General features: G+C 43.3%; 1 protein-coding gene across 5 annotated transcripts in view; it reads left to right on the top strand.

Moving 5' to 3' along the window:
• Positions 1-10,802: 10,802 nt before the first annotated feature.
• The window catches only part of GYG2 (glycogenin 2), an 83,299-nt gene continuing 66,684 nt past the window's right edge, over positions 10,803-27,417 (top strand). The window contains exon 1 of one of the 5 annotated variants that reach the window (XM_029603680.1): positions 10,803-10,825. Coding sequence is in view for 2 of the 5 variants with exons in the window: in XM_029603677.1 (XP_029459537.1) it covers positions 11,909-11,915 (7 nt within the window). In the remaining 3 variants the exon portion in view is untranslated. Of the gene's footprint in view, positions 10,826-10,963; positions 11,085-11,161; positions 11,399-11,767; positions 11,916-27,417 lie in introns of those variants that run through there. The other 4 variants (XM_029603679.1, XM_029603678.1, XM_029603677.1 and 1 more) reach the window with 4 other exon arrangements.

The raw sequence follows: 27,417 nt of genomic DNA on the forward strand, positions 1-27,417 counted from the left end.
CTTCTGAAGGGAATTATGGGTTCCCCTGAAATGGCAAGCAAATTGATGTAGTCCATGAGAGTTTCAACTGACCCCAGACTCGGCAGCGTTTCGGAAATCTTCCTTCCTCAGGGGTATAGCAAGTCAGTTGTTATCTTGAAATCAGCGCTGATGTTGAAGAAAATCTTCCTGTCGCCTCAGGGGAAACTTCAGCATTGTTTTTCAAGTTGGGTATTGCCATATCTTCGGCAGCGAATGAAACAATACAGAGTTGTTAATAACAGGAGGAAGCTCAACGTTGGGAGCATGCAATATATATTTTAAATGTAATGGGAAGGCAAACTGATGCTCCAATTCAAGCATCCTGTTCCACCATTTTGTACCAAGCCAAGAGGAGAGCATCTTCCAATAACTTGCCCAATTATAATATTGAATATTGGAAAATCCCGCACCCCACCTCTGTCTTGGGGAAATATAATTTGGAGATCAAAAACCTTACTCTTTTAGCCCTCCAAATGAAACGAGAGCATATAATATTGAAACATTTAATGACCACCTTCCTAAGCAAAACAGAGATCATCTGTAATGTATATAACAACTTTGGGATTAATATAATCTTCAGTAAAGCAATTCTCCCCATTACAGAGATAGGGTACTCCATCCAAGCTCGGGGTTTCTTGTTAGAAAACATTCAATAGAGGGATGACATTGCTTCTATACCATTTATTTGGGTGAAGATGAATCAGCACCCCCAACTATTTAATCCGACGATCTGCCCATTTTAGCGGGAATATGGGCCATCACCCCTGAAGAGTGCCAGTGATATCTAGGCCTTCAGATTTAGTAAAATTTAGTTTTAATGCAGAAAATTTCCCGAACGCAATAATAAGGGTTAACACTATAGGAAGTGATTGTTGAGCTCGGGACAGGATCATTAGAATGTCATCTGCAAAAAGCATTATTTTGGTTTCCATGGACCCTATCCAGATCCCCTGAACAGCACCCTCCTGCTTTATGTGGCAAACCAGTGGCTCTGATGTCAAATAATAATGGGACAGGGAGCACCCCAGTCTTGTGACCCTAGTTAGAGAAAAGTCCTTCGATAGAGGTCCATTAACCTGAATATAAGCTAGGGGACTGGAATAAAAAAATTTGAATTGCGTCCAATATGAAACCATTAAACCCATTTTGTTTCAGGACATATTTAAGAAAAGGCCAAGACAACCTATCTAAGGTCTTCTCCATGTCGAAACTCACCACCAGGGGATCTGCTGATCGCCTGTCTAGACTGCTTTCCATGGCCAGCAAAAGCCGCCTAATATTAGCACTCTGTCTCCCTTGTACAAATTCTGTTTGTTCTATTGATATTATTTATTTATTTAACACTTTTCTATACAGACCTTCATGAATAAATTCAAATCAAATCAGTTTACATGTAACAAGGGGTAGAACTTAACCATTTAACAAGAGGCGAAAGTTACATATAAACAAGGAGGTAGTAACTTGGGGGGCTAAGTTAGCCGGAGGCAAAGGACAGCAAAACTGAATAAACTAAATAACGAAACAAAGAAACAGATTAAATGTGGAAGAGCAGACTAACCAACTAAACAAAGAAACATTAAATGTGGAAGAGCACACTAACCGATTAGCAAGTAATTTAGCATAAATTTTTATATCCAGATTTAAAAGTGATTATGGGTCTGTAAGAAGCAGAGTCATTTGGGGGTTTGCCTGGCTTTGGGTGAACGATAACTGCTGCATATAGAGATTCAGGCATATTCCCTCCTTGAATCATAGCCTTAACAGTATATTGTAGAGGTTTAGATATATACTCATGTAGAACCTTATAAAAAGTAGCAGATAGACCATCAGGTCCTGCTGATTTAAAAGGTTTCAAATCTTTAATAATACCTATAATTTGATTTCTCCTTACTAATGGGAGCATTAAGCTATTTTAAGTCATTTATTCCCAATTTAGGTAATTGATTGCCAGCCTTAAACTCATCTCGGGCTGCCTGATCATCCCTCTCTGTGGAGTACAATTGTTGATAAAATGATCAGAAAATGTCCCCCATCCCCTGCAAATCCGTTCATAGAATACCTGTAGAGTTCTTCAGTCCCCCTATATGTGTAGACCCTCTCTGCGATCTAACCAAATTGTCTAGCAGCCGCCCCAGTTTGTTGCCGTATCTGTAAAAATGATGCTTTAAAGGAAACAGTGAACCCATCGCTATCTTTTGCAGCTGTTAATTTAAAATTCTGAGTAGTTTGATACTTTTCCTGCCATTCAGGAGTTCCGTATTTGATTATTTTAGCCTTATATGTAGCTAATTGCTTATGAAGTGTTAATGTAGTTTTATTTTGACTTTTCTGCTTTGCTGCTATATAGCTAATTATTTCCCCTCTCATAACTTTCGCCGTTTCCCAAAATAAAATCGGGGTAGCTAGATGTTGGGAGTTGTGGTTCGCAAGCTCTTGCCATTTCCCCTCTAAGTACAATTTAAAGTCGGGATCATTAGTCAACCATAAGGGCATACACCAAAGCGGGATATTAGCACTAGGATTCCCATTAGATAAAGAACAAGTTACCAGGCAGTGGTCAGATATCACAAGTGGGCCAATAGATACCGAAGCAATGTTATGGAAAAGACTTTGAGACCAGTAACATGTCTCTATGGGATTTGGATTAGTGGGCTCTTGTATGTAGTGCCTCTCCCCCGAGTGGAGAACCCTTCAGCAGTTGTAGTGTCATATAAGAAATGTATCCCCTTGTCCACATTGTTTACTTTGGCTGCTGACTCGGCCACCTGTCTACTGAATTATCTGCCACAGAGTTGAGGTCGCCACCCAGAATTAAAGGGGCCCCATCCATTTCCTGAATCTGGGTAGTAAGCTTAACAAAAAATTTGATTGTAATTACTGGGGGCATAGACAGATGCCAAGATCACCTTTTTCCCAGTAAGATTCCCCACCACTAATATGAAATGACCCTCCAGTCTGCTATAAGTTTTTCCATCTGAAACAATATCTTTTTATGTATTAAAATGGCAACACCACAATTTTTAGTGGATCCTTGTGCTGAAAAAACCAGAGACCCAGTTTTTATGCTATTTTTTTTATGTTCCCTCTCTACCCTATGAGTTTCCTGAAGGAAAATAACACCTCCCCCCTTCAATTGAGCAAGTACTTTTTCTCGCTTTATGGGTGTGCCCATTCCAGCTACATTCCAAGAATAAAATCAAGCTGGGTCCCCATCCCACACAGCTGGAGCCCAATGCAACATTAAAAAAAAAAAAAAAAAAAAGAGATCCGGATCCAGGGAGTCTACCTGTCCCATTTTGAGCTGCGACCCCCTTCATGTATGGCCCTTTACAGCACCTCACCTTATACAATAACTCTACAATCCCATTAGCCAGTATACTCATGCAGCTCACATAATATAGTACACTGCTTACCACATACCTACCGATGTCCCTTTCCCATGGTGTAAGACGCCTCCTTATACTGCACGCTAAAGGTCACTCCTAACGCAACAGGTGTCCTCCCCTTCACGTACTAGCACCTTCCTGGCTCAAAGTGCCAACCAAACAACTAGGAACTTCCAACATTTGTGGAAGCCCCGCACATTAAGAATCTGTGTACATAACTACCAACTGCAATACCACCAAGTATCAGAGTAAATGCAAAACTTAGCAATTTACACTTTAGCCCAGATAATGGCTGCAGGCTCATCACCATCTTTGGTAATAATAACAGGTGCCCATGTAGCTTCATGTTGCATTTGTCCAAACCTGAAATTCTAGCCAGAAATGGCTTTGTCTCTTCCGGTGAATTAAAGTTGTGTGTAGTATTCTCATGCCATATCCGCAGTCTTGCCGGATAAAGGAGAGCAAATCGAATCTATCTGTGTTGCAACCCTGCCCGCGGACAGGCCCTCACCTTTCCTCCTCTGCCGGGCCCAGCACTGCTGTCTTCATCGCAGCCCAGAAAGCCGCTGAGCGGCGCTTCCTCTCATCTTCACGCCTGGAGATGCTGCCGCTCTCTTCTCTCCTGCGCAGCTGGAACCGCTTCGCTGACTCCTGAGGGGGAATCCCCTTGCCGGGATTCCCTCCTCCTCCGTGGCCCATGTGCCGTGGGAGTCCTCTGCAGCGGCAGGGAGCCACCACCGCCTCGTCTTTTTTCGTCGGGGCTACAGTCCGGCCCCAGCGTGCTCCTCTTCAGCGGCAGGAGCTGCCGCCGGCCTTCACCTTCCTCCACGATGTCGCTGCATACCTAGCTCCGCCCATCTTCCTTCAGGGCTCCCTCTAGGGGCTGGCCGCGTGGCTCTCTCCTCTTAAAGGGCCAGAGACAGGAAGTACTCCTGTGCCCTCCAGATGACATCTTTAGGGTTCTTCTTCAGTTCCTCAGTGCCTTCGGATGGAGCTTCTCCTTCGTCCATGGAGTTCACTACTTCCATCATGGTCCATCTTCCTGCTCCTGTCTGGAAGACTTCATGTTCCATGTCTTCTTGTTCATGATGTCTCTGTCTGATGCTCCAGGTTTCATTCCTTGTCTGATCGTCCTCGTGGTATGTTCCAGCCCTTGGCTTCCCTTCCCGTAAGCCTCGGGGTTCCTTGTTCTTATCCAGATGTCTCAGATGTTCCTGTCACCCAGATGTCCTCAGGTTCAAGTGATCCAGGTGTCCAGATGTCTGGTGTCCTCTCCTCTATGACCCTCTGATCTCTATTCGTCCAGTAGTTCTCTCTTCTTGGATCCATCTGTCCAGATGTCTAGAGACCCTGATGTACAGACATCCAGATGTCCTCTGGTTCTAAGTTCCAGGTGTCCATATGACCTGTGCTTGAGGCATCCCCTCTTGCATACTTTCTTCTCCGTTCCGTGCATGTCCCACTCTCCACGTGGTCTGCAACCAGCCTTCCAGGTTGTATAGGGCATGTAGTGGGACAGGGTGGTCCATGACCAGTCCACGTAGGGCACCCTGAGGGACAGCACTCTCCCTAGTCTTCAAGAGTCCCGTTTTGTCCAAGTCTTAGAGAGTCTCGTCTCGTCCAGTCGTCCTCGTTCCCCTATGTACTCTGACTCTCTTACTCTCTCGGGTCCTGAATCTCCTACTTCGGTACCCTGCCTTGTTGTTTCCAGCACTCGGCCTCTGTCTATCCTCACTAGTACGTGTTGGTTCAACAGAGGGTTGACCCACTTCATTCTCCTCCTGTGTTCTTGCTCCGCCCATGCCTGTACTTGCTCACCTCCCTCGAGGTGTGTCTTGGGGCTCCTCCCTGAGCCACCTCGGGGCCCAAGGACTCACTCTTTCTCAGGAGCAAGTGATCGCGCCTCTACGCCCTTCCCAGGGCTCACTTGGCGCGTTCGTAACAGTCTGTTGGTTAATTCTGAGCAGATTTGGGCGAACCCCTTCCTTTGTTGTGAAAATTTCGGAGAGAAGTCTTGGAATAGTAATGCGCGCTGGTCAAAAAGCTGAAGGTTTTGTTTTTTCGGTAGGCTTGCAAAATGATTTTTTTCTGGGCATAATTGAGGAGCTTGAAAATAGCTATCATGGGTTTGGTTCTGTCTCTGAAATTCCTCTCAGCCAATGTGCCCATTCGATTACTATAGGCTCACATTCCCCTTGTAGGCCCAATGCCAATACCAGCTCTTTTTTGAGCCTGGGTTTAAGCTGCCGCTCTTCAATCGTTTCAGGGATAAGACCACTCTTAAATTATTTCGCCTGGAGCAATTCTACAGGTTGTCTAACTTATCAGACTGGTCTGCTAGGAGTTTTTCCAAGGCATGAATTGTTGCTGTCTCTGCTAGTGACTCATCTTGTACTACTCCTACCCGGCCCTCAACAGATTCCAGGCGTGCCCTAAATTCTGACATGGACACTTGCACTGCTGAGATTTGGGCTGAAATAGCAACCAAAGCGAGAGCTTAATTCCGACACCAATGCGTCAGTGAGAGCCATGATATTTGCATCCTTACCCGGGGTCTGTGGAGAATTTTCCTTAGTGGCAGCCATTTTGGGTTCACTTACACACGGCTTCTCTTTCTCTTTCTTTGAGAATCTGGTGTTCATCACTTTAGGTAACCGCGAAATAAATCTGTCCATATACCATAAAAATAAGTGGAAGCAGATTATAGAGGGTACATGTATAATGTAGCAACGATGGCACTTGATTTTCTGGGGAGGACGCCCAGAGCCCCGGATCACACTTCCATCCAGGTTCACTGCATCACATGATCTTTTTTTCTTTCCTTTTTAACTACAGTGCCTACAAGCATTCAGAGCACTGCTGTGGAATTGCTGCTTCTCTAGTCACATTCAAACTAACCAAAAAACAACTATAGTACAGTCTTTTCTTTCATAGGACTAAGCCAAAAGGCCCTGCTGAGTTCAACCTCCCACAGAACCCAGCTACAATTCAAACTAAGAAAAAAAAAATTCACCATTATTTCACAATCCTCAGGGCTTTGGCTAGGCCCCCTGGGAAAGGTAGTCCGCAGTGTTTTAAGGGGGTTCCTAGGACTCCTAATATTTCTATGTGCCCTGCCTATACGCTCCTGGGGCTTAGTGTAGGGATCAGCTGTCTCCAGAGTGGATACCTCCTCCCTATCCTCTCCCTGATCATCACAGCATTAAAGCAGCAGTTGAGGGCATTCAACCCTTGTAGCTACAACTATACACCTTATTGGGAGGAGCAAGGCCATCCATAAGGACCCTAAGCCCACCCTCAACATCTGCTATCACTTCCCGCTCCTCCTCACAGGTGCTCCTGTTACTGCACCAGAGGGACAGCGAGCAGGAGCTGCAGCGGATGCACTGTGGCAGACAGATCAGCAGGGAGCAGGAGGTAAAATGGCAGATGATCTGGAAAGACTTTCTCTGCCTTTGATCTTGGGAGTTTCCCACCCCATTCTCTTCAATCTCATGGTGGGGGGGAGATGGTTCACTTCAGCTGATTCTCCTAGGGCAGCCCTGAAGAGGAGAATCTCATTCAAGTAATTGATAGTTGGGCAGAAGCAAAAGGGATGTAGTAACCATTTCTTTAATGCAGATTTTGCTGTGGATCAGGGTCTGTCTAATTAGCTAAAAAAGTGGCCTTCTGAACTCCACAATCCATGACACTTCAATGGTTCAAATGGAGCTTTCGTCCCCATTTCTTTTATCAGCCTAAAGCAATAATCCCAATGCACAAATGCACCAAGCAAACTGCTACAACTTCCAGGATGTTAATAGCAAAGTAAAGGTCGAACGATGTCACTCTAAGATCCTAAAGCTTTGCTTATTGGTCATATGGAGCCTGATTTATAAAATGCTGTTCTAATTGAAACAAAATCCGACAATGTTTCACTACTCAGGCTCATGGTAGTTTGTGCAGATCTTTAAGAATAATTCTTGTAAAAAGACCTGGGACAGTTCTTCTCTGTCATCTCTGCAGCCTATTGTGTGCTGAGAGCCTATTGCATGTAAAAATAACTTAGTTGCCCTTCAGTCTTTCACTTTTTCAATTCTCTTATCTATTGCTCATAGGCTTTCCTTCATTAATGGCTAACTTTCTGGCTAACTTTCAAATTCTTAAGATAATTGTATCACTTACAACAGTTAGACTGAGTTATGATCTATTACCTCTTTGATGGAACAAGATGAGGCAATGCACAAGGAAGGAGGGTGACTTGAAAGAGTTGTAAAATCCACTAACAGAGCAATTAATCACAAAATTGGTCAACAAAAGTATGAAACTTATAATAAGATAAGCCTTAGCAGAGATGAAATATTTGTATACGTTCATGTTACACTCACAATCACTGTGTACAGGAAGTGTGCAAGGGCAAAAGCTTCCACAATTACAGTAGGAGGCTTGTTTTAAATTGGTAGATAAAGGAGGCACTCTAAGCTCACAGCCTATCTCTGTGTTCTGTTGGGAAGCCTTGGAATGTGTATGGATTGCAAAAACTGTTCTGGGTTTTTGATCAAGAAAAATGAAGCCATGAGTAGAAAAATAAGGGTTATTGTATGTTGTTATGGGTTATAAATAAACACTTAACACCAGCACCTAAAAGAGAAAGATCTTTCTTGGCATATTCTATGAGAGTGCAATTACCAGAAAGGCAATTCAGGAGCAGTCTCAGAGAATGTTATTGATACACTAGGTTAATAGGTTACCAGGTTACCATCTCTAATTTATACACCAATCAGTTAGTTTATTTGCTTGCATAACATTTTCCTAATTACTTAGCATTATAATTCTATCTCATATATGTTAATAAGACCGAATACTTGGAAGTCATGTGATTTCTTGTAAATTGAGCAGAAGGCAAAACAGAAACTGTATTGAACCTTAACAAACTTTTTGATCTTTTACATACATTCTAGCATTTTAGATTACATTCTTGGATTTCAGCAACCATGGATCGTTTTTACAAGTCTGATCAGTGTAATCTCATTGTTGTAATCTTTTATTTAACTAGTCTGACTTCATACAAAATCCTTTTCAAAACACTCCTCCACTACTGCAGAAAAATAAAAGGTTAGTGTTTAGTTTCAGCTTACTCTCTCTGGGAAACACCGCACATTTAAACTCATATACTACAACGATGCTTTGATGTGTTTAAAAAGGTAATAAAAAGTGTTTTAATGGTTTGAAAGGCAAATTCATAACAAACAGCAGTGATTGACAATCACTTAATAAAGAGGTAAGGTAGAGGAAACCCAAGGGAAGGGCAAGGTTGCTATTCCTTAAGGGAGCAAACAGAGCCAAATAACAGAATATACTGCTCTTCTGGCACTGCTGTTGCTCATTTTTCTGTGTTCAAGTAAGTATTTTTATAGCCTGCTAACCTTGGTTCACATATATAGTGCTCTGTCTTGTCATGTATCCTGTCCCCCTCCCCCCAGGGTGCCTTGCTTGTCCTGCTTTTCTTTTGTTTCTGTGATTTCCCTCTGGCATCCTGCTATCTGCACCCATTCAATTCACACACCCCCTTGGGCACAATCACACAGCTTTTGTTCCTGTCCGTGCTAGCAGTTATGCATTTTTAATGAAGGTCACTTAATGATTTTAACTCCTCATCAGCCAACCAAAGTGTAGGTGAAACCGTTTAAGTTACTTCAATAAATTCATTAGTTAAGGTTGCAAAACTCCCCAGAACCAGGTTGGCTGGGTACCCAGAACCTGAGGCCTGATACTGTCTCAAGACCCACACAAGCTTCTGCTCAGGCCTGGCAGGAAAGAGGTTGCTGCTGCTGCCGTCACCACCAGCTCAGAGCCAGTGCTGGCTGTAATGAGGCTAGAGAAGAGAAGTGGAAGGATAGGAGAAGCGGAAGAGATAGGAGGGAGAACAAAAGCAAACACCAAAAGAGCATTTAAAATAAATCTAAAATAGTTTCACCCAGTCCTATATTCCAGGATGTGCCCTATCACCCCCTATGTGGTTTCCCCAACTCCCAAAACACTCATGATCCTTAAAATTTGGTGTACTCAAAGTAGTCTAAAAACAAGCAAAACACAAAATGTAGACAAAGAAAAGAAGCAGAATAGTAGAAATTCCATCCCAAACTAACCATCTACTTTTGGAATGCACGCACGCACGCCTACCAGAATCTGGGGGAAAAAAATACCCCTACCCAACTCCTCTTGGCCCCTGACATCACCTGAAAATTTGGTATGGACAGGATGCAAAGCCCAAAAGTGACAACTGCACATTTGCATTTGTGGCATATGTGAATTTCCCCTCGCCCCTCCATAAAAAACCCAACTCTTCCATGATCCTCGTAGACTTGGCATCTCCCGAAACTGGTGTGGATCAAATACATCGCCTAATAACTTTTTTAGTTTTGGATCTGTGCATGCATATTCATGGGATATGCATAGATGTAGACTGCAAAAATTAAAACACCCGTTGTCAGGTGGTTGATAAGGATCACATCACCTAAAAATCTGATGTGAATCAGATACAAAACCAGAAAGTGATTACCGTAGCTGATGCAACAGTCTGCATGTATTCATGAAATATGTGGATCATTCCCCCCCCTGCCCCCAAATCTTCCTCAAAAAAACCCCACTCGTCATCCTTGTAGACCCGCTGCAACGTTTGGAAAATCTGGTGGATTGAATGCAAAACCAAAACATTAAGTGGTGTAACTGTGCATGTGTGGTTGTGAATCCGAAAGCAATGCCCAACAGAATCCTCATGCCCCCCTCCCCGATGTTCTGAAAATGTTAGTGCAGGTTAGATATAAACCAAAACATTATTAGGTGTTGTAAGTGCAAAAACGTTCTGAGGTGGTGTAAGTGTATATTGATATTGATTGAAGTCGTGGCTCCCCTGAAAATACCTGTCATCATCCTTGAGTTACCGCCTGATGAGTGATGATTAGTAAAAAAAAACTGGTGTGGACTGACTGCAGAATTGATGTAAAAGACACAGTGGGGGAATAGGTGAATCTAGGAAACCATACCTGTGTTTGGTGCCTTATCCTCTCTGCCTTTGGAAAACAAGATAAAAATTTAGGGGGATGGGGGAGGGAAATAATTTTCTCACCCTGGCTCCTAAAAAATTGTGATTGGCATCCACGTTTTCTGAAAAATGTTCCACCTCCTAACATTTGAGAGTAGCTTTTGAGAATTATACTTTATTCATCAGGCCCCCCACACCTCAACTGACCACAAATGTATTAAATTACTCAAAGGAAAGGGGTGACCTATACTTTTAGTTATCTAAATGGACAAAGAAAGAGCAACTCATTAGTGCCTGACAGATTATGCCAGTCCCCGCCAGTAGGCTACGCTGCCAGCTCACACAGACCCCGATCACGCATGGGCCAGCAGCGTCCCTACACCTTCGCACAAAGGCAAGTGTGGAGAAGAGTAGGGGGGCAATACATGTGAGAGAGAGAATGAGATCCTGCCCACCATACCCTGATTTACGAGGGAGGTTCATTCTTGGCAGGGCACGTACCGAACAAAGCCATTTTGCAGGCAGTACCCCCCTAGTGACAAAACCCATAAGAGCCGAGGCCTTTCCTAGAAAGAGTTACTGCTGACAGCTTTTTGCCTTGTGCTAATTCAATTATCTTGCAGCGAGCAAAGGAACTGATTCCTAGAAAGAAGGTCTGGCTCACGTCTTACCGCATGAGTCTGGGTTGTTTTTTTTTTGGGAGGGGGGCGAGAGAAAATTAAAATAATTGACCGCAACTCTTAGCACCTGAAGAGAAAATAAAGCCAGCAGCGGCAGCTTCCCTGCCCCTCCGTGTGGCTACAAGGAGGAGGAAGCGAGGCTGCGGCACTGCTACCTGTGCCAGGAAGAGCGGGGGGGAGAAAAGGCGCAGGATTCGGGCGCTGCTGCTGCTGCTGCTCCTGGGAATAGTCGGGGGTCGGGCCTCATCACCCTGCTTTCAACCGAGGAGGAGCGGGAGCCGCGCCGGGTAGGTGGTGCTGGTGGAGGAGGGGGCAGGGAAGCTCCCGTAGGCCGCAGACGGGTCACCGTTAAGCTCCGGCGGCCGGGGGGAGGACCGGGCGAGGCGCCCCAGGTTAGGGGCGGGCAGCGGGTCGCGGGTCGCGGGTCGCATTGCGGTGGCAGCAGGTGGTGGTGGCGGTAAAGGTCAGCGAAGGTGAGTCCTGGCTCCTAAAAGGAAAAAAAACAAAAAAAAAACCTCCTATGAAACCCGGAGTCCGTGCTGCTAAAAACGCAGAACAGGTTAAAAAAAAAAAAAAAGTGGGAGGGAGTCCGTGTAAACCCGAGGCGCCGGGGAGAGAGTGAGGAGCCGCTGCCATAATCATTAACCTGCACTTCAGCAGCAGGAGGAGGAGGAGAGTCTCTCTCTCTCTCTCTCTCTCTCTCCTTCCTTGCCTCCCTCCCTCCCGGGCCTGCAGGGTCCTCGTTAGACCACCCCCCCCGGCACTTTTTAGTTAGCAGAAAGCGGCTGCCTCTGATTATGTCTGGTAAGTGCCTCTCCTCTTTCGGGGTGGGGGTCACTTGCTTGATGCGTGCATTTTCGGACTAGGAATCTGTGGGGAGAGCTAGAATCGCTTTTTCCTTTCGTTGTAGCTAAAAATCCCACTGCCTCCACGCCCCCGTAACTGATAACGTGATTCATAATATTTCAACGTGGTCTAAGGATCTATGCTGCTGTTCTGTTAGTAGCAGCTCCAGATAAAGATTTATCGTAAACTACCTGCTTTCAGAAGGAAGAGGGGGTATCTGTTATTAGGGTAATGTGCAATAATTAACGAATGTGCTTTCCCCATTCTTATTTTAAATATATTTACTCTTCTAGCTTGGGTTTGCAGAAGTCCAATGTTTGCTTAAGGAAAGAGCTCAGCGCTCAATTACTTTTGTATTGCAACCTTTTGTAACCCTGTAGGTCGAGGAGACTGTGCAATGCAATACAGCATTACTGGTAACGAAATGTCTGCTGCAATGAACATTACGAGTGGCCAACTTTAGCGAACACACTGACCTAGGTTACTTCAGTTTCTTTTTTGTCTAGAAATTTAAGGCAAACTCTTTAAAATAAAGAATTCTATCTGTATTATAAAACTGTGGTACTATCAGCAGCAGTTAAACCTGTGGTTATTGGATTCCTGCTGGCTTGTAAGGTTGCCAATTGACTCCCTGATTTCAGGACAGGCTGAGCCAGTCCTGAGTTTGTCCCATGCACTCATGGATTGGCAGAAAACCAGGACTGGATCCGCAAGTCCTGATTAAAAATGGAGCTGTTTGGTAACTTTTCTCACTAATATGGGTCAAGTGTATTTGTAAGGTGAGGGGACTGGGGGAGGCAACACTTAAAAATTGCTCAGAAAAAAACAGCAATTGTAGTGTGCTTAATGATGCATATTAGGGTCACTTTAACATTACTGGATTACAAAAAGAAACTCAAGACCTGGCTCTTTACAAAAGCCTACACTTAAAGGTCTAGCTCAGAACCACATCCCAGAACTTGAATCATTCTCGCTTTTATAATCATATCAAACAACTCCTAATTTTATCCTTGGTCTCACAATTCCAAATCATTAAATATTTGAGCATGCTACACCAATACCTCTTAATCCAGATGTAACCTCAGTTTTTGAAGTCTTCACTCCTATAGAAATAACCGCCAGTTCTTATTTACTTAACCCTATTCTGTAGACGTAAACTTTTCATGAAGACTGTAATCTGTAAACACCTGTATTTATTATAAGAATTTGTATTTACTATTTATATGTATTATTTAGCCATTAACATTGTTCTGTTACCACTTGGTACTATTTCTCTCCTTTACCTCAAACTCTAAGTTCCTACTAAGTTAGCCATGTTATTTATACCCAATTGTTGGATGTAATTGTATATTTGTTTAATTGTTCAATCTGTTTGATGTAATTTTCTGTTCCTTGTTCTGTGTAAACCGAAGTGGTATGCACAAGTGCATGAACTCCGGTATATAAAAGCCTTTAAATAAAAATAAAAAATAAATACTGTAAAACTAATGGAATGCTCAATCCACGCAGAGCCCTGATCCACCCACTCATAGACCACCTGAGAGAGAGATTCTGTGATGGGATAGGAGAAACCTGTAGGGGCCCTAGAAGGGATCACTCTTAAATCACAGTCCACCCACCAAAAATTGTATTCCAAACAGAAAATAGCTTTTAGTGAAAAAAAAAAAATTCTACTGATAACAGAAATGACAAGTCCAGGTTACAAAATCAGAAGTAGGAAAAACAATTTATTAAATACCAGCAACTTGCCTACTCCCCTCTGCAGTTTTTTAGGCTGCTTAAAGAGCAGATGTAATGCATTGCTCAGCACAGTTTAACCCACAGTTGTGTGCACGTTTTATGTGCCAGCATGGAGTTCTGCTTACAGCTTAGTGCCCTCTTGCAAATCTCATGCTTATGATGGTATTCACTATTACCCCCTCCCAATCTGAGGAGGTATGCTGGCGTAACTTGTTTCCTTGGCACTGGAAATGTAACTCCTAGTCAGAAGTGTCGTAAAATTTCCAGGTTAATGTTTAGTCTATGGGCGGAAACTGCAGTTCCAGGGCCAGGACCTATAGTTGAGATTTTATGTACCGAAAACATGATTTATGTAAACAATGTTTTTCTGTGCTATACATTGTGAGGAGCATAACTTTTGTACACCTAACTCTTTTGTTCCCACTTTGAGAGGGTGAGTTTGAAGCGGTAAATAAGATTGTGTGGAAAATTATTTATTGTGCATGCATCATATTTTATGGACAATGACTTGTGCACGTGAACCATATTTGCTGTGCAGAAGACATGTGCGCTAAGCATTTTTTTAAATGCACATTTTTGGGTTAGTATCCTTTTTTTTTTCTTTACAGTGTGCATTAAGAAATTGTATACTGAATTTCAGCACATGGCTCATTACATTGGCCGTTAAGATCGATTTGAACAGATCCCATGGTCCTCCCAAGAAAATGCCTTCCTCTCTTCAGTCCCCGAAAGCAGAGTAGCTGAATCTCCTCCTCGTTCTCTCACATTCAGAACTTGCAGGTGAAAGTGGTCTTCTCCCTGATTTCAGAATTGGAATCCGCCTAGTTTTGTTCCCCACCACCTCCGTGTTTCACCAGTCATACAGGAGCGTGCCCATTGCTGCGTAAGAGAGATTCCAGAACAGAACCCCTTCCCTGGCTGCTCTTCTCCGACCCTTGAAGCCCACACCCCAGAGTGCCTGGAGTCCTCTCTTAGAATCTTTCATACGTGACCCCCACCCTTTTGGGGATGGTTCTTCTCGTCACTCCTAAGTGATACTGCTCCCTTAAAACATTCTCCTGGTAGAAATTTCCCACTATTAAGGTATCATGGGGGCCTAGTCAGCTCTTCACTAATCAAATAATTTTGCTGGATAAGCTTCTCCCACAGAGAAGAAATACAATTAAATTTATTTTCTATGAGTTTGGGAACCTTGCTTTAGAACAGGGGGGTCTCGATATGGAGGTCCATGGGGATGGGCTCGGGAGCAACATCAGAAAATATTTCTTTATGGAAAAGGTGGTGAATGTATCCATTGACTCGGTGGAAGTAGTGGAGTTACAAATGGTAACAAGAGTGCAAGAATGCATGGGATAAACACAGAGGATCAAAGCTGAGGAGGGGAAGGAGAGGCTGGGTTCTGTGGGGTGGACTGGATGGGCCTAATAGTCTGAGATTTTATTCAAAACAGTGACAGGAACCAGGTTGGAAGATTGCAAGTAACCCACCTTTCAATTCCTCTAGTGTGGAGGCAGGGACTGAGTTAATGAGGACAGAACAAAGGGTGGATAATGGATACCAAATGCCTTGGGGTAGCTGGGTTGTTAGTTAGCTACAACTTCTCAAAACCAACTGGGTCAGTGCAAGTTAGCTAGGCTAATTATCTAACTTGATATACCCAGCCAGGTTAAAATTTACAGTAAAACATATGAACCACCCAGATAAAAAAAAACCCCATAACACTAAAAACACCCACCCCCATTATCACAGAAGAATAAATATAATCCTCCAAATAAAAGAATAATAGAATAAATCATTCGTAGTCACCAGACAATCCCCCTCAGTCCCCTGACCAGTAATTAATACAGCACACTTGCAGTATTAAAATGACAACCAAATGCCTCAACAGCCATGGCTTAAGCAACTTATGAAACTGCCTGCCTTATTTTAAGTGGGAGGCTGTTCCAGAGGATAGGTGCCATACAGTTTAATGCCGATTCCTTGTGGTAACCATTCTCGCTTGTGAGAGATGAAGTCTAACTCAGAAGATCGTACTAATCTTGAAGGAACTTTATGGAACTAAATGCGTTTGCAGATACAGGACAGAATCTTAAATTTAATTTGCTGTCCTTCCTCCCGGTGTGATCTTTTACTCTCGGGCCTCCGGTGCATTGTAGAAATGGCCATTTTGTTTTTTGTCCCCCGATGTCAGGAACGTAGATCGCTCCCGGACCCCCGCTGGACCCCCAGGGACTTTTGGCCAGCTTGGGGGGCCTCCTGACCCCCACAAGACTTGCCAAAAGTCCAGCGGGGGTCCGGGAACGACCTCCTGCACTCGAATCGTTTTGCTGTACAAAATGGCGCCGGCCATACAGGGCAAAGGTAGCGCCGGCGCCATTTCTACAACGCACCGGAGGCCCGAGAGTAAAAGATCACACCGGGACCCCCCTCTGGACCCCAGGTAATTTAAGGCATTTTGGGGGGGTTCGGGAGGGTGGGGGATTATTTTAAAGGGTCGGGGTGGGTTTTAGGGTTGTTTTAGTGTGCCGGTTTTCCCGCCCTCTCCTTCCCCCGATTTACGATTTTTGACGATAAATCGGGGGAATTCCTATTAAATATCGCCTCTAATGATTTTGACGATTTAAAATATATCGGACGATATTTTAAATCGTCAAAACGATTCACATCCCTACTAGCAGGATCTGAGCTGCATATGAGGCTGGGGCTTGCATGGTTGATAGCTTCGGGGGGTAACTGCAGTGGCTCATGGCCATTTGATTAACAAATCATGAGCAATAGTGTTAAATGCCACAGCCAAAGAGGGGTGCTCAATAAGTGATGGCCTCTGTGTGCTATCATGCATGCTCTGTCGATTATAGCTAGTAATATGGCTTCTGAACTGTGATTTTTGGCGAGTATGAAATGCTTTAATTTCTGTTAGATTGAAGCTTGCTGGTACTGTTAGTTACCTCCATATAAATGACAAATTCAGCACTCCGATCTGAGCCTAACTTCTTGTTTTGCATGTACCCTGACAGAAATGAACCTCATTCATAAAGCAGGGATATGTTAGGCATGATATCAATCTCTCAATTTTCCAGTTAACGCCCTTTTTAGTACTTGCATTGTGCCAAAGAGAGCCACTTTCTGGAGTTCATAGGGTGTAATATTTAATAAATATTTTTTATTTTCCATTGCCTATAAATATTATTTATAGGCAACGTAGGGAATACTTGGAAATTGTTAATCTGGCCAGTGGCACCCACTATAATTTAGATTAGCTCTATCTTTCTGACCCAATTTTTTTTAGTCTTTACATCATTTGATCCTTAACCACTGCTGTCAAATCTTGATCCACATGGGGTTTCTGGAGTAGCTCTCTGTACTTTTCATTGTGTATGTGCTTCTGCCTTGTATCTATCTTTCAGGGTTATTCATCAAAATGCGTTGTGGCGTTAACGCATGCATTAATGCCATAAGGCTCGCAGTAGCGCATGGCGCAAATGTAAATTTTTTCAAAGGAGAGGGGTTTGGGTGGGATTAATAAAAATGAGGGGCATTATCACACTGTCCGATAGCATAACGCATGCTTTTGCACGAGTTTAATGCTGGAAATAGCTGTACCCTTTCCTGGCATTAAACTGTGCGATATGCCCGAAACAGCCGTAATGCAATTCGTGATAAAGATTGCAAATTGCATTTTGGCCATTTCTGGGCAGAGGGAGAGGAGTGGCATGTAGAGGGAGTTTCTGGGAAGGTCTTCACAGTATTCGACTATATCACTATAGGAGGGCCAACTAATAACTTGAGGTGAGGTTTTGGTGGTGGTTTAGGGTTTTACATGCAGAGTGAGACGTATGAATAGCACAGTACACTTCAGTGAAGATCTGAGGTCATTTGGAGGGAGGAAAGTCTGTCTTGCCCTAGATAAGAGAACATTGTAGAAATCTCATCTGAGACTTTCCTCCCTCCAAATGACCTCAGATCTTCACTGAAGTGTACTGTGCTATTAGTACGTCTCACTCTGCATATAAAACTGGCCCCAAACCCTCATCTCTAGTTCACTCATTCCCTCCATTCGCCAGAATGATTGTCCAAGTTTAAGGACAATGCTTGTTTTGTTTTTGTCATATTTCAGCACTATTTGAGCATTTGGATCCATCGATGTCATTAAGTATGCCTGAAGGCATATTGTGGTAGCTCTGTATGTGTAATCAATTTCAATAAGGCCCATACTGACTTCAGCTCTAGGATTGTATAATCTTAGCATATACTCGTTCTCTGTGCCCATAAGGAGCTTTCTTGCTTTTACATCCAATTTTTCAAGATATTTATGGAGCCAATCTACTGTTCCAAATCTGTATGATAGTTCAGGAATTGCAAGCTGATTAATACATTGCATCTTATTCCATGCTGTTAAGGCACTGTTCAATATCTACTTCACTCTCCTATAGTACTCTTTTTACTGATCTCTTTTCTTTCAGTACTTTATGCTGAGTTTTTCTACCTTCCTCTACTCCTAGATATTTATGTATACATTCCTGCTCCATTTCCTTTATATTGCAATCTTAGGGAGAAATTTTTTTTTTTAGTTTAATTTTCCTTTAAGATTAGCCTCTTTAGCATATTTGTCCAGGCCAAATATCATCATCCTGCTGTTATCTGAGAAACACTTCACTATACAGTTTCTGCTAAATGGGCATAACAGGAGCTGTAGAGTTTCAAGTCGTCAACAAATAGTAGGTGAGATGTCAGTGTGGGACACAATTGCCTCTTTCAAAAATGATGGTATGTTACCTTTGACTAGATTGGAATTAATCTGTTGTGATTCACCTCCAGTTTGAATAGGAAGTAGCATTGGTCACCTCAAGCATTTCCCCAAAAATTCGTAGTAGACATAGTTTACTAGTTGCACTTCACCTACAACATCCACATGATCACAGCTAGCATTTGACATTGGCACAGAATCAGTTCTGCCAATGAAAACATCTGTTTTAGAAAGTAAGCTTGCACATATTTGGGTACCCAGAATTATCTGCAAACAAATTGGAAGAATTTTTTTCACAATATCAACTTCACTAGGTTTTCATGATTTTGTTGACTTGGAGGTCATAAATCCTTTTAAGAAACTGGAATAGCTTTCTAGGTCGTTTCTCAGTGAGTAAAAAATTACTCGGAAAGCGGCAGTGTCAGAAGCCAAAATACTTTTAAAGTCTGGGCCTAGACCTTGCACGTAAACAAATGTAAAAGCATACTTATGTTTGCCAGTGATGCTCCCATTTGTGCATCTGCCTCATCAACAAATGCCATCCTTTATGATATGACAGATCTTTTAGTGAAACTCTGGGAATACTCGTTCATGGTTGCCTGATATTAACCATTTAATTGGCTTTGTGGCTAACCCAGATTCAGAAAAGGAAGTATGTATTCTACTAACCAACTCAATCATATCAGTATCCTCTAAAATACTAGAATACACTGGACCTGTAATTTAGTCAATTGGAAAGTCTTTTCAAAATATTTTTCTCAATGTCTGATCAGGTTATTGGAGTATATTCAGACTTTAGAATAGAATACATCGAAACACAAAATACTAGCTCAAGCAAGTGCCCGTCATTGTGTTCGCCCATGTACCATTTGTGATAAACTCATATCATTCATAAGCTTGAAACAAAAATCCTAAACATAGAAACATGACAGCAGAAAATCTGTACAGTCCGTCTAATCTGCCTATCCACCCAACTGATGCTCAGGCCACATGGCTAATAAAATCCCTGAACACAACTGACATACAGTCTCCCATTACTTTAGCTGCTACCCAGTATGTAAAGTCCTCTTAAAACAAATGTTAACTTAATTGGACTAATTCAAGATTAATATAGTTCAAAGTGCTGTAGTCAGTTACTCTCTGGTGTCCCCCTCCGTCCTATTTAGAAGGTCTAGATTTACAAATAAACAAAAACTCCTTAGGATGGAACTTGGAGAGAATCTGTGTCTCATGAGCAACCCAGGTTTCAGTAATGGCAAGCCAGTATAATCTTACGAACCTCGATCAAATCATAAGCAAGAGTAATTTTGTTCCTTACTGACCTAGCAATAAGGCCAATCTCAAATCTTCAATTCACCCTGAGGGAATTTAATTGCTAGTGTGGCGTGAAAGTCCAACATCTTCCCACATCCCCTTCATGAGGCGATCTCGCCTATATCCCTTCAGTTGACTGCAACTCAATACTAGAGCACAAAAGTAGTTTGGGTTTTTTTTTTATACAGGCAACCAAATTATAAAAGGAAAAGTAGCAGATATTGGACGAAACGGGCAGAGATTCCCTGAGCACAAACTTGCAGAGTTCAAGGGCCCCCCCACCTATGCAGTAAAGTGTTCATGTGCAATCCATGAGATTGTCCTAAGGGCAAGGACTGGTTCAGCCTCCCTAAGGGAAAGAGAACATTTATAGAAAAAGGCAGGCAGAGAGGGCCTCCCAGCCAGGTCAAGCCCACAGCACGGTGCTCACTTACATTTCTCCTGGCTCTTCTGATGATCTCTAATTCCTATGTACTTCTAAAGGTCTTACTGAGTGGTGAACCCCTTTGGTGTGCTGGCAGCTGCTTTTAAGGTAGCCTGGTGTGACTAATCAGCCCAAGAGGAAGATCTCCAGAAAGCTGGAAAGAAAGCAGCTGAGAATCAGGAACACTCCCCAGGCAATGCAGTCCAGCCATTTTTCAGCAGGTGAGCTAGGACTGTGCAGGGGAGGATGGTGGCTCTGGCAGACGCAGCAGTTTGGATGTTTAGGAAACAGCCTCACTAGCTTTTGGTAGCTGCTTAAATTAGAGAAATGGATGTCAAGACAGTGGGGGGGATGTTGGTTTAAGTATGGGTCTTAATGCTCACCTAGCTAGGGAACTGGAGAACTGATGAGCAAGAAAGCAAAAACGGACTTGGTTATAAGGAGCGCTACCTTGCATGCAGTCAAACTCCTATGGCTAGCAGCTGGGATGTATTGTTGCAGGGTAGTGCCACTGGGCAGACTGGGGTAACTAGTCTTTTTCTGCCCTCATAACCAATGTGGCATATTAGAATGTCTGGGGCATAGGTGGGCCTGTGCTCTTCAGCCAATCAGCATCCAGTGATACCTAAGTGTAGCGTAACTAGGGTCCCATATTATATTTACTATGAGGATCACTTTAAAAAATATATGCACGTACATGGCCGCATAGGGATCTACCATGGTGTTCTGTAACTCGCATGTATCACAAAATACACGTGTGCTTACGCACTAATACCTGGAACACATTGAAAGCAAGTATGTAAGTGTATTGAACCTGTGTACTTTTCCTACTTATGTTAAAAGCAAGCACATATATTGTGCGTGGAGAAAGAAAGTAAGACTTCCTGGAGTAAAACCCGATTTTATGCATGAAAGTCGGTCAATTTTTAAACATGTGCACATAAGTTGAAATTGCTAGTTTTTGGATTCCTCTTCCAGTTTGCCCAGTCCTTCTTCTTTAGATCGTTGACCCTCCTGTTTCTTCAGCACGAACTCCCCCCCCCCCCCCAACATACACACCAGTTCACCTAGACCTCCCACCCACCCAATAGTAAACAAGTCTGGCTTCCATTGCACAAGAAAATCAGCAGGTGTAAAATTGTGAATAAGTAGTTTAAAATGTATGCAAGCCTGCACTTTAGGTGCCAAAAATCTGGGAGGTGGGAGAGAGTAGCCTGGCTGAAGTCTTGCTGCCGTCCAACTGAACTCAATCTCCCTCGGCAGAGAGCAGCCCTCTGCTTTCTGATCGTGCCCTTTCCCTCCCAGGCAGCAGACGGGTAACGAGAGAGGAGGGCGCGAGCCTGGAGCAGACAGAGGAAAAGGGATAATTTTGGGGAGGGTAGGAGGGACTGAGTGGGAGCTCACCTGGGGGATGGGGAGGGAGGCAATGTCTGTGTGTGAGAGAGAACGGATGGTGCTGTGTCCATGCCAGATTAGGTGTAAGGTTAGAGAAGGGGGGGATGCAAGGGAGAACAGAAGAGCACAGTATGGACACCTGTCCCCTTCTCGTGCCACTGCGCAAATCACATCCTCTGATCTTGGATTTTTATCCCCAGATCTAGGAACCTCTGATCCTTCATACCTCTTCTCCCCACATTTCCCCCTTCATCAATCCCAGAATTTCCTTCCCCCTCTCCCTCCTCGTCTCCATTTCCAGGTTCCTGATCTCCCCTCCCCCTCCCTCATTTCCAGTCCTCTCTGTTGCGGGTCAACCTGCCTCTTTAGTCTCTGGTTCTCGCACAGTCTTTCTCCTCTCCTTATGATCCCTTTTACAGATACAAGTGAGATTTACAGTGTAATATAAAAAATGGAAAGGTTTGTCAGTGTACTCCAGAATTCTCACATTTTTGCCAAAGAATCTACCCCTGAGCTGTAGCAGGAAACATGGGGGCTGTACCTAAAATCTACTCCCTGGAGTCCTGTTCCTCTTACTGGTACTTCTGATGTTTACAAAATAGCATGTACATGAGTACAAGCTACTTACATGCATAAGTGCTTTGAAAATTCATCTCGCAATTTTTAGCCAAATAATCTTACAGATTTCCTTCCAAAATGAATCCCGAGAAATTTTCATGAAAAAAGAACTTTCATAAACCAGGCCATTCATGCCATATTATAACTTGGGGGGGAACTCATTTATATTAAAAAGAAAAGGAATCCCAAACCTTTTCTAGGATTTCTCCCTGTTCATCTTCTACTGTCTCTGGGCCTTGTACGTACACCCTGCCTAGTTTAAAAAAACAAACAAACAAAAAAACCCACACAAATATATTAAAACATTTTACTGAGCTTCAGGTATTTCATTGTAGCTGGTGAAAGTGTTCACTGCCAGCGGTCGCATCCTCAGAGGTGCCTGCAGTTAGAACTATTCTTGAGGTACTGCAGAATTTTTTTTTTTTAATGTTGTGCCTTGTTTTTAGTAAAACCTTGTTGGAGCAGTCCAGGTGAAATAGGCTTGCTCTTGTGTTTCATAAAAGTAGTAACCCTTTCTTACCACCCGCCCCCTAAAAAAAAATTCTGAAATTTTTGGAAGTATTAAGTTTGACCAAAGAATAGAACAAAACAAAATCAACAAAAATGAGAGAATCAACAACTTGCAGTAGAAATAGTAGAATCAATTTCAAAAGCAATCTATAGTACATAAAGTCCACATACTTCCAGCTCCTTATCCACCTCCAACAATCAAAAGCTAAAGAACCATTAGGGTCATGCATCAGAATGCGTTAGGGCGTAATTGCGGGCGTTAGGGTCCTAACGCCGTAATGCATTTGTTTTTTCGCATCTCATGATGCATATGCAAATTCTGAAAATTTAGTCAAAGGGGAGGAGTTTGGGTGGGGTTTATGAAATTGTGGGGTGATTAACATTGAATGCGATAGCATAACGCACATTAGCGCACGTTTTTATGCTGGAAATAACTACACCTCTTTTTCCTGGCGTTAAACTGTATGATATTCCTGAAACAGGATTCACAAAATATTTATTGTGGAGTAGTGTAGAGAGCCTCTGGGGTGGCATACGTTAGTCATCTTTTTATTCCACTATAGGAGGGTGAGGTTTTGGTGATGGACTAGGGTTTTGGGGCCAGTTTTACATGCACAGGCAGGTGTATGAACGGTGTCATTCCAAGTCACATCCAAAACCTCACCTTGAGTTACTAGATGCCCCTTCTATAGTGATATAAATAGTTGACTACTATGAAGGCCTTATAAAGAGTCTCTCTGTCACTCTTTGCCATTAGAAAATCATAAAATATGATAGCAGTTTACTAACTGTACCCTAGATCCTAATTGATCTAGCCTACCCTTCACTTTCTAGTAGCAAAACCTTGTATTTGTCCTGTGCTTTTTCTGAATTATATTTTTCCCTCTCATCTCTACTAAGATGCTCTTCCATGCAGCCACCAATATTTCTGTGAGAATATGGCCTAACACGGTTTCCACTCCTTTGTAGCCCCATATCATGACCACGCATTCTTGAATGGCTTTACTCGAAAAAAAATAAGTTTGCTTTCACCAGCTCAGGAACTTTTTTTTTTTTTTTTTTAGGCCTCTGATCAAATCATGGACTGAAGTCTTATGTAAATGATACAGAATATATTCAACACATATTCAGTTTAGAGTTTAGCTGCTGATGTGCACACACACACAATGCTGCATAATTGCAGGGGAGGTTTAGATGCTAACATGTAGCTGGAGGGCTAAAATCTGGATCTCTCTGAATATTTTAGCTGTCCTTTTTTTTTCTGTACAATACTGTCCAGAAATATCAGGACAGCTGTCTGCTATATTTCTTGATCCAAATAAACTCTTAAATGGGTTAGCTCACTTTTCAGCCAAGATGACCTTTCAGGTGATGCTGCATTAAGTCTCTCCAGAAACCAGTGAAGAACCTTATTAACAATAGAATTGCAGATTATCTGCTACATAATGAATTGGAAGACTTACTCTAATTGATTCATGGTGGCTGAACACAAATATTGATCGTGATTGGTGATATTGATCCTTGTACACTTCCCACGTCCCCCCCCAAAAAAAAAAACATAATTCCTAGGATCTGAAAAAGAGGATCCTTATCTCTACCTGAAGCATTTGATGTTCCAGGAAAGAATTAAATTATGCAAGGGCATCCCTCTTCTATACCCACAGATCATCTGATTCTGCTGAATAGTCTTAATAGCAGATCCCATAGCTGTCAGGATCAAAAACAGATGCCTGTAAAATTACCGTAAGTGTTGGTTGTCAGACCCGCTGACAGTTGTCGCTTCCACTAATAAGGAGGGGTCCTTAGCACGGGCCCTAATTTAAATACAAAATCACGTGCCCAGGAGAGGTTCCTGGGCGTGCGTCAGGAGAGCGGGCGCTGAACACGGGAGCACTGGCTCTCCTGCACTTATTCAATGAATCGGTCTGCATTAGGGATGTGAATTGTGTGCCCGATCGTTTTAACGATCTGGTTCGGCTGGGGGGGGGGGGGGGGGAAATCTGATCGTTAGGGATGTGAATTGGGATCGGTTCCGATTCCAATTCACATCACTAATTCTTTTTAGTGAGGCCCGCGCTGATTAAAAAAAAAAAACAAAAAACCCCACCCCGAACCTTTAAAATTAACCCTTTAGCCTCCCCCACTCTCCCAACCCCCCTAAAAAACTTTTTACACACACCTGGTGGTCCAGGGGGACCGCGGGGAGTGATCTCCCGTTCTCAGGCCATCAGCTGCGCTAAAAAAAAATGGCACCGATGGCCCTTTGCCCTTACCATGTGACAGGGTATCCATGCCATTGGCTGGCCCCGTCACATGGTAAGGGCGATCAGTGCCATCTTTGAGTGGCAGCCGATGGCCTGAGAGCGGGAGATCGCTCCCCGCATTCCCCCCTGGACCACCAGCTAATTTTAAAAGGTTTTTGGGGGGTCGGGAGGGTGGGGGAGGCTAAGGGGATCTGTTTAAAGGGTCTGGTGGGTTTTTTTATCGGGCCATCGGCACCATTTATATTGGCAGCCAAAATGGTGCCGATGGCCCGAGAGTGGGAGATTGCGCTGGGACCCCCCACTGGACCACCAGCTAATTTAACATTTTGGGGGGGGGGGGGGGGTTTGGGGGGGTGGGGGATGGTAAGGGATTGGTTTTAAAGGGTTGGGGTGGTTTTGGTGTGCCGGTTTTCCCGCCCTCCCCCCAAATAATTCCCGTGCCTGATTTAACGATTTTTCACGATAAATCGGGGGAATTTCTATTGTATCGTGACTCTTAACAATTTTTGACAATTTAAAAAATATCTGACGATTTTTTTAAATCGTCAAACGATTCACATCCCTAGTCTGCATGTTCACAGCACGGTGATGGGCATCCCTGGTTCTCGAGAGCTGGGAACAGGTCTGACTTTCAGGATCGGCTCACCTTGAACTTGTGGTTTTGGGTTCTCAGGCTGAGAATGTTAAAAGCTTGTGAGCCTCTGGTTAGTACCTTTTTTTTTTTTTTAAAGTAAATATCTTTTCTAAGTAAACAGCTGCCCAGCAGTATTTAACGTGAAAGAGGCTGGGGCTTGCTTGGTGCATTTCATTGCGTGCAAGAAGCAACCTCTGTCAAGATTTCTTTTCTACATGGGGCTGGGAGGAATGGGTTTAATAAATGTTGGTACTCAACCCAAACAGCCCTGGTTTTTAGGGTGACCAAACTGTAAAGGACTCAGATTTATTATACCAATCTTATTTCATGACTGTCATGGACATCCTGAAAACCCCATCTATTAAGAATTGGATTTGGGAGCCATTGTTGCATAGTATTTATTCTCACAATCTGCATCCATTCAATAGTTTCCTCCATTTTCATTTGTGGGTTTTTGTTTTGTTTTTTTTTAATGGGAGTTTGTTCCAAAATATTCCTACAAAAATAATTTCCTTAACACCAAAAAAACTGAACAGATATTATGTTGGTCTTTTTCGTTGTCCTTTTCAGCAGTGACTGAGTTAACACCCAGACCTGGCTCTGGGGTCCTGGAATTTAGCACAGACATGGGCTGAGTTGGCTTTATGGAATGTGCCAAAGAGGGCAGGACTTGGTCAGCGTATGCTGCTGCAGACGCCTGCATTCCCCAGGTTGTTCTCTGAATACCTAGTGTTAGATTGTCAGCGGCTAATGTAAAGCAGAGGGAAAAGTGCAGGGTGTAGCAGTGTGCACCTTCCTCTAGATTACTGACAGTGTGATAACACTGTTTAGTCTCTTAGTAACTAACATTCTTACACTGTATCACCAGTTTTTGATATTCTTTGGTTACTGTATTCCTGGTCTGTAACTGTCCTGTCCCCATTAACTGAGATCAGATTTGCTAGATCTAAAGTTTTCTGTTCCTGCTTGTAAGCTAGTGTGACTTTAAAGGACCGCAACAGGGAGATGACTGTTGGATCACATGGTGCAGAGGGCAAAGTAGTATGTGAGTTGCTTTGCTTTGATCCCCCCCTGACTGCTTAACTCTCCTCCATCGATTGATTTAAGTTCAAACAATTTTTATTGGTTTTTGAACGCCAGAATAATACAACAGAGGCAGGTGGTTCCTGACCCAACCTCAGAATATCAAACCTAACAAACAAGTAGCTATCAACAGTTTTTACCCCTCTCCTCCCCCTCCAAACTCTATCCACCTTCCCTCCCTAATCTATGCAAACGAGTTGAGTCCAAGCGGATGAGCGTCAAAGATGAAGATTTGGTTAAGAGCTTGAGTACAGCGGACTAATCAATCATTACAAGACTTTGTGCACGATGAGGCAGATGCTGCAGATAGGAACTACATACTGCTAGAAATGTCAGTCGCCAGCGTGGCACCTCTTGGGATGCCATACTTTCCATGGTCATCAGGGTATGTAGGTGATTTTCTCCAAGCCCAAAAGGACGGCGGGTCAGACGAACGCCAGACGGATAAGATCGTCTTTTCTCCCTACTAAACTGGCTCTTTGCAAAAACAGACGCAAGCTGAGATCTCTAATCTGAATAGGGGGAAACGCACCCAAATAAAAGCCACATGGGGGACACGGGGAAATGCCACATCTAGTAAGTCTGCCAGGTAGTCTGCCACTCGGCGCCAAAATCAGAGGGCAGGACCAAAAAACATGTGATAACGTACCCACAGCAACATTACATCGAATGCAGGCTGCCGAGGTCAAAAGGTGAGATGCTGTGTGGACCTGCCCCTATCACTGGATAAA

This window comes from Rhinatrema bivittatum, chromosome 5, assembly GCF_901001135.1.
Source record: "Rhinatrema bivittatum chromosome 5, aRhiBiv1.1, whole genome shotgun sequence".
Lineage (NCBI taxonomy): Eukaryota > Metazoa > Chordata > Amphibia > Gymnophiona > Rhinatrematidae > Rhinatrema > Rhinatrema bivittatum.